The sequence below is a fragment of the Manis javanica genome, chromosome 6, assembly GCF_040802235.1.
Source record: "Manis javanica isolate MJ-LG chromosome 6, MJ_LKY, whole genome shotgun sequence".
In the NCBI taxonomy this organism is placed as follows: Eukaryota; Metazoa; Chordata; class Mammalia; order Pholidota; family Manidae; genus Manis; species Manis javanica.
The window spans coordinates 47337264-47349509 of record NC_133161.1 but is presented as its reverse complement, the minus strand read 5'-3'; the positions used below and the strand labels follow the sequence as shown (position 1 = coordinate 47349509).

Here is a 12246-nt window from a genome sequence, read left to right as displayed (position 1 = left end):
TGTGTTCTCCCTTCTCTCTGCTCTTCCCCATTCCCCTTCCCTCCCTGTCTCCCTCTCTGTTCCTTTCAGTGAATTAGCAACACAAAATGGCAAGTGGGTTAAAGGATTCCTGCAAATAAAATAGTGAATTAAAGATATAATTAAAACATTAGGAGCACAAATGAAGAGTAAGAGAATGATTTTTTATTCCTGGTATGAATCTTCTTTAGGTGTTTCCCAGAGTTAAAACAATAATAATCTAACTAGAGAGAAGCAATCAAGATACTTTGTTTTTATATATTTTATACTTATTAAAAGTATATTTCATATATAAATACATATAATTTATACATATAGTTTATATACTAGTTCATTTCACGTTATTTTAAAGTTTATGCATATATAAAATGTTTCATATAATTTATTTTGAAATTTCATACATAACAGTGAAAGGTAGTCCTGAAATAATTACAATGACCATTTGTACATTTTGTGGTATAAATGGCTGAAATTACACACAGAAAACAATATAGTGACTGTATTAATTGCGCTGTGTAACAAATTACCAAATACTTAATGGTTTAAAGCAACATTTGTTATCTCAGTTTCTGTGAGTCAGAAATTTGGGTGTCACTTAATTTGGTCCTCTACTTTAGACCTCTCATAACTGCAAACAGGTTATCAAATGGGGCTCAGACATCTCATGGGTATAGATCTACCTTCAGGCTCAATGAAGTGATTTTTGTCAGGATTCAGTTCCCCGAGGATTGTTGGGCTGAGGGACACACTTTCTCTTCTGCCATCGTCAGAAGCAGAGGTCACTCCACTCTGGTACTGTCCACTCAGGTAAAAGGTTATTTAAACCACAGGTAGGCTAACATTTAAAAATGTAAAGCTGATCATTAACCTTAATTAAAGCTCCTTAGTGGCCCTTCCGTATGCTTAGGATAAAAGCCAAAATTCTTAACATAACCACTAATATGACTTGCCTCCTTTTATCTCTCTAGACCTATCTTAAGCCACAATTGCCTGTTTCACTGTCCTCTATTGTAGAGTCAGTCTGTCTCAGATACCTGGGTTCCATTCCCAGAGTTTCTGCTTTAGTAGGTTTGTACTGGGGCTAGAGATGTGCATTTCTAGCAAATTCCTAGTGCTGCTGGTATGGGACCACACTTTGAGAACTATTCTAGTCACTCAGTCTCACAACTCACCAGTTAATTGCTTTCTTGTCTCAGGCCCTATATGGGCAGGAATTTTTGTCTGTTTTGATTATTCCTAAATTCTTAGTACCCAGAACAGTGCCTGCAACTTAGAGTATTGGCTTAGAATAAACATAGTAGATACTTAGTAAATTATTGAACATATATGTGTGAATAAAAGCTTTTTTGCTTTTAAAAATAACTAGCTCCTAAGTATTGTAAAATATTTATATTTAAAAAATAATTTTTGTAGGATAAAGTAATTTAGTATATCTCTTAGGATTAAAACCCCACCATATTAAATTTACTTAGAAACTTACTAGCTTAAAGTATCTTTTTTCATGTCATTTAAGAAGTACTATTTAGAATTATTAGTCATTTTAATATCTTTATGCTATTTCAGATATTCTGCATAAGATCCTTACTAGAAATTTAAAAAGGGGAGAGTAAAGAAAATAAAGGGAAAGCAAAATGGCAAATAATGAAAGGATCGTGGGAAATACTTATCAACGATTGCCAGAAAAAAATTAAAATTGAAAAGTAAAAAAAATTAAAACTATTTCAAAATGTTCTTTAACATCAGATACTTGACTCATACTTTATGAATCATTATTTCATAGTTCTAGATGATACTGCTTTCCATCTGAGAATGGAAAAGTGATTATGTATGCACACACATGCACACACACATATAAATGATTAATGGAACATATCTCTAATGAAATGCTGTAACAATAGCATGATAATTAAATAATCATGGCTCCAAAGAGTTGATCTTAGAAAAGTCTTAATGGACTACCATTTGTTTACCTTTTTTGCTATAACTTTTAGAGGCTGTCTGGAAGTGATAAAAGGATAAAGATTATGAGAATTCTCTAATACCTTGAACAGCTTGTTCACAGAGTTGTAAGTAATTCAAAACATTTAATGTCTGTTTTCCTTTACTCTTACAACATCACATGTGGTAGATAAGAGGAATATATTATTCCCCCTATCTAACAGTTGGAGTGCCAGAGACACCCTTAACTTGTTTAATTTGTAAAAACAAGGCTATTGTGAGCCATTTTGGAGGCCCTGAAGAAAAAAGATACAGGCACTCTAGAAAAGGCAAACCGGCTAAATAAACTTTCATGCCCTGGAACTGACATCATAAAAGAGGACTCTTAACAATATATTTCTTATATTGTAGAAGATTTTTGTTGTAGGTGAATTATAATCAGCAGTTAATATTGATTTCGTTCAGGTAAGATAGCCACATTCTTATCATGCATGTCTTTGAAGGTAGGGGGAGCACTCTTCCAGGGGTTCGTGACCATTTTTGTTTCAAGGACCTTTTGACAGTCTGGTGAAATCTGTTTTCAGAAAATTTTTACATGAATGAAGTAAAATATACAGAATTACAAAGGAAACCAATTATAAGTAATAGTTAATCAAAATATTAAAACATTGTGATATGTTACAGTAGTATATGCTTATTTATTAAAATGTTAAATAAGACAACATGTATTAAATACTGTAATTTCAAAGGAGTGATGAATGTAAAAGGCTGTTTTGAGATGGCTGTGATGACTAATATGAAGTGAATATATCAGTGATTTCTGAGGTGATAAAGGCACTGCCACTATGGCTGTGGTGTTCGTCTGTCTACATTCATGATTGAAGAAAATGCTAAATTTCATTTAGAAGGTAGTGAAAGATGTGAATGTTTTTCCCATCTGAGTTCATGGATCTCCTGGATTCTGAACATCGACCCTTTAGGGAATCTAGGATTGTATTCTTAGATTGAATACAAATCTAAGAGTCTTCCCTACGTCGAGAGTTCAGTTTCTGATTTACCCAACAACCTAACCATAACTATGTTGTCTGTGTCCTAGTATTCTGTTTACCCTGCCTCCAGTTTTTCTGCAAGGAATTAGAATGCTTATTACTGGTCCTTTTGTTACCTTGAGTCCTGTTTGCAGAGGATTTATTGCATCTTTGATGGTAGAGGAGAGAGAATTAACTTAGAATTAACTTTTTATTCGATTGAAACTCTTATGAAGTTGCTTGACTGTACCAATACATGCATGAATCTTTTGATGACCCTTGACTCCATTTTACCTAAACTTCTGTAGAAGTAGTTTATCATCTCTAACTCTTGCTGCTTTCATGCCCTTTTTCTTTTCTTGAATCATCTTTGAAATATTTTTTGCATTAACTCTCTCCCTTTTTCTCTATTCACATTGCCACTTTCACAATCCTGAATTATTATAGAAGCATGTCTGGGGTTTTTGAGTCATAGCAGGAGATGAAGGAGAAGCTTCATGGGCCTGCTGTGTTCTGAACCTTCCCTTTATTTCTCAATAGTCCTCTGAGGCCTGGAGAAAATAAGTTCTTTAGGGGTTATTAGTGGAGGTCATGAGTAAATCCAGGTCAGTCTGATTCTAGGCTCCTAAGTCATTTTGCCTCCCCTACCCCCCAGAATAACCTTATTAAGGACCATTTTACCATGTTGTTTTGTTTAAGAACAGTAAGTCCATTCTAGTAAACTGTATGACATAGATTTGGCACAGTGATTTCCAACTTGTCTTTTTACCTACATTTCTCCTATTCTTAACATGCATCCTGTGATCTGCCATGTGATTCACTTCCCAGCCCTGCACTATGTTGTTGCTTAACATGACTTCTCTCTTCTTTTCACATGCGTGAGAGGAACTTTTAATTCCCATCTCTATTCTCAAGCCTAAATTGACTTTCATTTTTCATGTACCAGTTTTGCTTTCATTTCCATTCTAAGGTTACTTATTCCATTTTATGTAGATATAAAATTGTTAACATGAAGACTCGTCTCTACTCCCAAGACAAGGAATGACAGTCAGCAAAACTAGCTGAATTTTACTTTACAGATGAAATTTTTTATCCTTATATCCTTTGTTAATATTTTAGTTTATTTTGTTTTAACAGCTCTATTGAGGTAAAATTTACATGTACTAAAATTCACCCATTTTAACTGCAATTTAATTTTGGAAAATATATATAGTTCTGTAACTACCATTACATTTAAACCATACAATGTTTCCATTACTGCACAAAGTTCCCTCATGCTCATGCTCATTTGCAGTCAACTCCTCCAGCCACCCCCAGTTCCAGATAACCATTAATATACTTTGTCACTATATAGTTTTACCTTTTCTAGCATTTCATATAAATGTAATCCTGCAGAATTTATCCATTCACTAATTGATGGACATTAACTCTTTTACCAACTGATGGTATTTGGTGTATAGTTTATCTTATTGTAGTTTTAGTTTTAATTTCCCTGATGATTAATAATGCCGAGCATCTTTTTGGGTGCTAATTGCCTATTTGTATGTATTCTTTTGTGAAGTGTCTATTCAGATCTTTTACTTATTTTTTTATTGGGTTATCTTTTTTGATTGTATTTGGTTTTAAGAGTCCTCTATTGTTCCAAATACAATTCCTTTGTCCCATATTTTGGAAATATTTTCACCAGTCTGTGGCTTGTCTTTTCATTTGCTCTTGAGAGCAAAGCTTCTGATCTTGAAGTAGTCCAGTATAGTATTATTTTTCTTAATGGCTTATACTATATTTCTTTCTTAAGAAATTTTTGCCTAACCTACGGTTACAAAGATTTTCTCTCATTTTTTATTTTGGTAGATTTGTAGTTTTAGCTCTTAGCTTAGATTTATGACCTATTTAAAATTATTTTTTTGTGTATGATAGTCAAAAGTTTATTATATACTGATAAGCAGTTTTTTAGCATCATATGTTTAAAAAAACATCCTTTTTTTTCCATTGAGTTATTTCTGCATCTTTGTTGAAATTGACTATAGTAATGAATATGGTATATTTTTGGACTTTGTCTTCTGTTTCACTGATTTACATCAGGCATCAGCAAAGTAAGGCCTATGAGCCAATTACAGCTCATGACCTGTTTTCATAAATAATGTTTTGTTAGCATGTGGACATGCCCATTCATTTAGGTATTGTGTACGGCTGCAACAGCAGAGGCAGATTTGAGTAGTTGTGACAAAGACTGTGTGTCTTAGAAAGCTGAAAATGTCTATGATCAGTCCCTTTATGGAAAAAAGGATCCAGTCCTTGATCTGTATCCTTTTGCCTTTTTTCCTTATGCCAATACTGTATACTCTTGATTATATAGCTTTATAATAAGTCTTGAAATTAGGTTGTATAAATCTTCCAATGTTCTGCTTTTTGAAAACCACCACTGTATTTCTGTCTACATTTTTAGACACAGCTTGACATTTATACAAAAGTTTGTGGGGATTTTGATTGGGATTGTACTGAATCTATAGATCAATTTGGTAGGGTATTTATAGAATAAAAATAGTAAGTTTTCCAGTGCACAAATGTGACATATTTCTCTCGATATTTGTTGTTTTTGATGTATAGGGCTTGCATATTTTTTTTTTGAGAGGGCATCTCTCATATTTATTGATCAAATGGTTGTTAACAACAATAAAATTATGTATAGGGGACTCAATACACAGTCATTAATCAACCCCAAGCCTATATCTTTAAATAAAATGCTGAAGTGGTAGGTAGATGCAAGATAAAGGTAGAAAACGTGATTTAGTGCTGTAAGAGGGCAAATGTAGGTGATCAGGTCTGTGCCTATAGACTAAGTATTAATCCAAGCTAGGCAAGGGCAACGAAACATCCACGGATAGGGCTTGCACATTTTTTGATAAATTTATTCCTAAGTATTTAACTTTATGGATGCTATTAAATGGAATATTTTAAAATTTTTTCAATTGTGTGTTGCTAATATGTCGAGATACAATTGATGTTACATATTGACCTTGTCTGTTGCAGCCTTGCTAAATTCACTAATTCTCCTAGTTTTAATAGATTCTTATGATTTTATATATATATATATATATATGATCAAATCATCTGTGAGTAAAAGTTTATCATCCTTTCCAGTTTACCTGTCTTAATCTTCCCATAATCCACTGTTGAGACTCTCTAGTACATCGTTGAATAGAAGTTGTGAGAGCAGCTATTTTGGCCTTATTATCGGTCTTAGGTAGAATCATTTAGCTTTTCACCATTAAGGTTCACTATAGGTTTTTGTAGATGCCTTTTTATTTCTAGTTTCTTGAGATTAAAAACATAAATCATAAATGCCTTTTGAATCTTGCATAATGTTTCTTCATTCTATTGAAATGATCATATATTTTCTTTCCTTAAGTCTCTGAACATGTTGAATTATATTGAATTTTGAATGTTAAACTAAATTTGCTTTTTTTCTGATAAAATCCACTTGGTCATGATGTATTATTTTTTAATATTGTTGTATTTGATTTCTTAATGTTAGGATTTTTGCATCAGTATTCATAGGGGATGAGGTCTGCAGTTTTTCTATGATGTTATTGTTTGGTTTTTGTGTCAGGAGAATACTGCCCTTATAAAGTAAGTTGAGAGGTGTTTCTTCCTCTAGTTTTTGAAAGAGTTTATACTATATATAGTATTTTTAAAAAATAATTTTCTTAAAATATTTTATAGACTTTACTAGGGAAGCAGTCTGACTTGTTTTTTGTCTTTTGACTTTTATTAATAGCTAAGTTGTGAGAGATTCAGTTTCCTCTCATTTAGCTCTATAAAAAGGGTACTTTCTTGACACAAATAAATTTGAAAATACACTGGGCTTTATCTTGCTTTCTGATTTTGTTATATGTGGAATGGGCATTTATGAGAAGTTGAGAGGCAGTATTTCCAACTGTATACTTTAAATATAATAGGAAAATAATTTTATTGTTTTATTTTGGCTAAATGTTTAACACTGTCCTCATTATAAAATATTTGATTGCTTATTCACCTTTGTTTTTGTTAATTTTAGGAATTTAATAGGAATCTAGAAAATCAAGCAGGAAAGAAAATGGAAGGTCAGAATTCCCAGAGTCATCAGAAGAACTCACAGTGTCTCAGCACGTGCTCGGAGGAAAATGGTCACGTTCCAGCAGTACCAAATACACCACCATTTCTGCAACATGGAAATCCTTATGCAACACAGGAAACAAGAGGTTATTAAAATATTTTGGTTTGGAACTAGCTGAATATGGAGTTTTCTTTTTTTATCTACATGGGATTAAGAGAACTGCTCGTAAAATCAACTCTAATGGAAACATTATCTTATGACGAGCAGTTTTAATGTTTAACACTAACTGGCTTCACCTAGAAGTGCTGCGGCTTGAATGAGTAGTGTATTTGCTTATTACATATAGTTATTTTCAAAAATCTTTTGGGTTAAAAATAAAGACTTTATTTTTTGTGTGTACCAGTATGATTCTTTTTATCTTGTTCATCATAGCTATACACAGAGATTCTAATTTTAGTACCAGGTTTCACCCTATCCTTCCAAAATTTTTCAGATGGAGCAGATGGTGCCTTTTACTCAGATGAAATCCAAAGGCCACCTGTGAGAGCACCCTCTTGGGGACTGGAAGATAATGTTGTCTGCAGCCAGCCTGCTCGAAACCTTAGTCGGCCTGATGGTTTAGAAGACCCCGAGGATAGTAAAGTAAATTGACTCTCCATTTTCTGAGCCTGTCCCTTCTATTTTTTGTCCTGTGTAGAGTGGTGTGTGTGAAAAGAGTGTGTGTGCTTGTTAGTACATAAGATTGCTTGCTTGATTTTTGGAAAAACTTGCTTATATTTAAATTTGAAAAATCAACCATTTATATGCTTCAGACTTAAACTTTAGGATTTATACTAAAGTAAAAGATTAAATAAGTTCTGTGATTGAATTTAGGATATTGTAGTTACCAGATAGTTTAACCTTTTTAAAAGTTTTCTACTGAGATGTAATTGACACATAACATATTAGTTCTCCTGTATACAACATAATGATTCAGTAATTGTATATATGGCAAAATGATTACAAGTTTAGGTTAACTACTGTCATCACATACAGTTTTTTTTCCCTTGTGATGAGAACTTTTGAGATCTACTTTCTCAACAGCTTTCAAATACACATTATTATTAACTGTAGTCACAGATAGTTTAACCTTAATTTATCACTTATTGAGTATTCTTTTTATTGTAGGTATACTAGGTTAGAAGAGGCAGTATTAATTATACTACTGTGCTTTAGTGTACATCTTTTCATTTTAGCATTTATATCCTACTTTAAATTTTAAGGTGGACTCTTTAGCTGAAGAAGTGTGTCATAGTTTTCTTTTTCAGAAAATGCTCGTTTAGACATTGTTAGTATAATCTCTCAGCGACACAGTACTGATAACTGAGTTAGTTTGTGTTGCATGTCATTATTTCTGAGATTTCAACATTTAATAAATATTCTTTTCCTCATAGCTCTTTTTGGATTTCCTGTGCATTAAAATGAATTTAAAAGAAATGCTTTATCGTGCTCTTTGCAAGTACAGCAGTATCATGACCTGTTTCTCATTTAATCTAGTTTGCTGCATTTAATTGCTATTAACCTTGGTAGAAACTGATCAGTGTTCAGACAGGCATGATGTTACCCCTTCTGCTCAACACCCATAATGGAGAAAAATGTATTTATCCCTCCTGCCTTTTGGCCTCCTATGTCTATTACTGGGAATAATTAGAAAAACTGTCAAAACTTTTGTAGCCTATTTAAGGTCTAGAGTATAATCTTACTGCTTTTTTACACCTTTACTTTATATTTTGCATATTTAATCTGATCATTCTTGGCACAGATGTTACTTGTGACAAGCCCTTCTCTTTCGTAGTCATCTGCTTCAGTTTAATTAGCAGAATGTTCTTTCTGATCTGTGTGCTTTGCCCTCCTGCAAACCTATGAGAAGCAGTGTTAGAGTCTTGTGCTCGTTTGCTGACATGCTTAGATTTGGTAATGAGACGGAAGGGTTCTTAATAGGCACACCTTAGGTGATTGTATTTTGCAATCAGAAGACTTTTCACATTAGACAGTTTTTATATTCAGACCTTTTGTTAAAAAAGATCTTGTCATTACAAAAACAAAAACTACTTGCATATGAAGTATTTTAGTAAGTAATTTTAGTTAGAATACAGGAAACAGTTATAAGTTTAACCTGTTCCTTTTCTTTGTTTCTCTACCCTGGCAATGATTCACAGCCACAGGACTCAGCACCTTTGAGTCATGGTTGAGGTAGCCTCTTCCAGCCTGCTGTAGTCATATACCTGCCACCTCTCTTCCCTTCTGCATCGGAAACTGATAGTGGTCTACTATCAGATCAAAAGCATTTATTGACTCCCTTCTACCTAATGAGTGGAATAATAGTAACTCTAACATCATAATTATGATGACTGTGATAGCGACAAACATTTCTATAGCTCTATTTGCCAGCTAATGCTTAGCCCTTTAAATACATTAACTCATTTATTCTTCATAGCAGTCCTATAAGGTAGGGACTACTGTCTCTTTTTATAATGGAGGAAACTTAAGTTTAATTGCCTTTTTTCAGATCACACAGCTGGTAAGGGTACAGCCAGGATTTGATCCTCGTTGGTTTAGCTTTGAAGCTGTGCACTTAATTAACCACCTGTCAACCTATTAAATAGACTAAACCAGAGGTTCTCAAACTTTCTCAATTCTAGGTACCCTTAGCATCTCAGTAAATTTTTTTATAGTCCCCCTCCTGCCATAGGCCAAAAGAAATACTTAATATCCTAACAAATGTAGTAACCATATGGAAAAAAGTACATATGAATTGAAAGAAAGATTCATATTCTCATTTCCTACTTAAATAACCACAATTACTAATGGTATATATGTGGCAGTTGACCACTGTATGACTTCTCAAACCTTAGAATCAGATTAGACAAGCCACCTTCATTTCCTCTTTCACATTGATTTTCACAAGGTGCATACTTTATATCTCAGTGGCTGCCAAAACCCAGCTTCTCAAAGATAGCATGTCACTGAAAGGAATGTAGCACTGTCTAATGTTGAAACTGAAAAGCCATCTTGAACTTAGTTGTTCATGTGGTATCTGACAAATGTGGAGTGTTTTGGCATAATTAACTTAGAAAATTAAAAATATCCCATAGTACCCCTGTGAATTTGCTGTGTGCCTTAGCCTCTTGCAGTTTTTGAAAACATGGGTCTAAACCCTTGTTACTCAAAAATATGATCTGTGGACCAACAGTATTGGTATCTCCCGGGAGCTTGTCAGAACTGTGGCATCTCCACCACCTCCATTCTGTACCTACTGAGAATTAGATCACATTTAACAAAATCCTTAGGTGATCCTATGCTCAATAAAATTTGAATGACACTGGTCTAAACTTCCCAAGCCTGTCATTCAAGGCTGGATTATTTCCTTTTCCTTTAACACACATTCTACTTCCCAGTTGTTTTTCATGTTCACTGTTTCCCTTCTACCTGGACTGGCTTTACTCCTTTCCCTTCCCCTCTATTTCTGAAAGACTAAGGCTCACACATTTTATTAATGTGTGGTTTGCAGCTTTCCTCAAGAACACTGAACTGTCAAACTGAAAACCGGTTTTATTGATATGCATTTTGTGTTTTCTGATGAGTTTTTAGCTTTTATTCTCTGAGGGATCTATGAATTCTCAAAGGTTCTGTGACTCCAACATTGTTGAGAACCACTGTTTGAAAGAATCAAGATCCATTTCCAATTTGTCATGATGCATTATTTGATTTTTTACCTTTCTTAAACTGCTGTTTTTCATAATGTTGTCTTACTCTTAAATTTTATTTTGAATATGACCGATACGTTTTCTGCTTACAAAAGTAGTATATAATTACCATCAACTTACTTTTATCAAAAGTGCCAAGGCATTTCAATGGGAAAAGAACAGTCTTTTCAACAAATGGTGCTGGGACAGTTAGAGATCCATATGCAAAACAATGAAATTGGATCTCTACCTTACATATGCCATATAAAAAATTGAACTTAAGTATAAGAGCTAAACTAAAATTAAAAAGAAAACAGAGGTTCAGTTTTTTGTGACACTGGATTAGGCAGTGGTTTCTTAGATGTGACACCAAAAGCATAGCAACAAAAATAAACTGGACTTCATCAAAAGGATTACATTAATTTTATACTGTTATGTTTTAATTTTTTTATACACTTATTTCCAGCTGATAAGGTATCTCTGGCTGGCATCTCTTAATCTGAATTTGCTATTTTTATCCTATTTAGTACAATGCCTTTCTTACAGTAGGGACTATTTAGATGCTTGATTTTAAATTTTTTGCATAATAAACTAATGTTCAGGTCATCTTGGAAAAGTAATTTTTGTTAACAGCTTTATTGAGATACAACTTACATACCATATGATTCACCATTTAAAGTATACAATTTAGTGGTTTTTAGTATATTCACAGTTGTGCAGCTGTCACCACAATAAATTTTAGAACATTTTACTGTAAAAAGAAGCCCTATAATCTTTAGCATTTACCTCCCAACCTTTATTCCCCAAGCTCCAGGGAACTACTTTCTGTCTCTGGAGAGTTGCCTGTTGTGGACATTGATAAAAAAATCATATATGTGACTTGGACTTAGCATGATGTTTTCAAGGTTCATCCATGTTTTAGCATGCATATGTGTTTAGCATGAAGAATATAAATATACGTCATTCCTTTTTAATGCTGGATGACATTCCATGGTATGGATATACCATATTTCGTTCTTTTATCTGTTGAATGACATTGGGTTTTTCCATCTTTTGGTTGTAAGTAGTGCTGCTGTGAACTTGTATACAAGTTTTTTGAATACTTTTATCAGTTCTTTTGGGTATATAGCTAGGAGTGGAATTGCTGAGTCATAATGGTAACTGTTCTTTGGAAGAATAGCCTGTTTTCTACAGTGGTTGTACAGTTTTAATTGGCTATTAGCAATGGAAAAGGGTTCCAGTTTCTCCACATGCTCACCCACACTTGTCTGTTGTTTTGAGTATAGTCCATCCTAGTGGGTGTGAAGTGGCATATCATCATGGTTTTTATTTGCATTTCTCTGATGGCTAATAATGTGGCATATTATCATGGTTTTTATTTGCATTTCTCTGATGGCTAATAATGTTGAGCATCTTTCATGTGCTAGGTGGTCATTTGTAT

At 33.5% G+C, this 12246-nt stretch overlaps 1 protein-coding gene across 2 annotated transcripts in view; it reads left to right on the top strand.

Moving 5' to 3' along the window:
* Positions 1-12246, top strand: part of TAX1BP1 (Tax1 binding protein 1) — an 86847-nt gene that overhangs the window by 66643 nt on the left and 7958 nt on the right. For both annotated transcript variants that reach the window (XM_037027520.2, XM_037027519.2), the window contains 2 exons: positions 7042-7225; positions 7574-7722. In XM_037027520.2, the coding sequence (XP_036883415.1) occupies positions 7042-7225; positions 7574-7722 (333 nt within the window). The remainder of the gene's footprint in view (positions 1-7041; positions 7226-7573; positions 7723-12246) is intronic.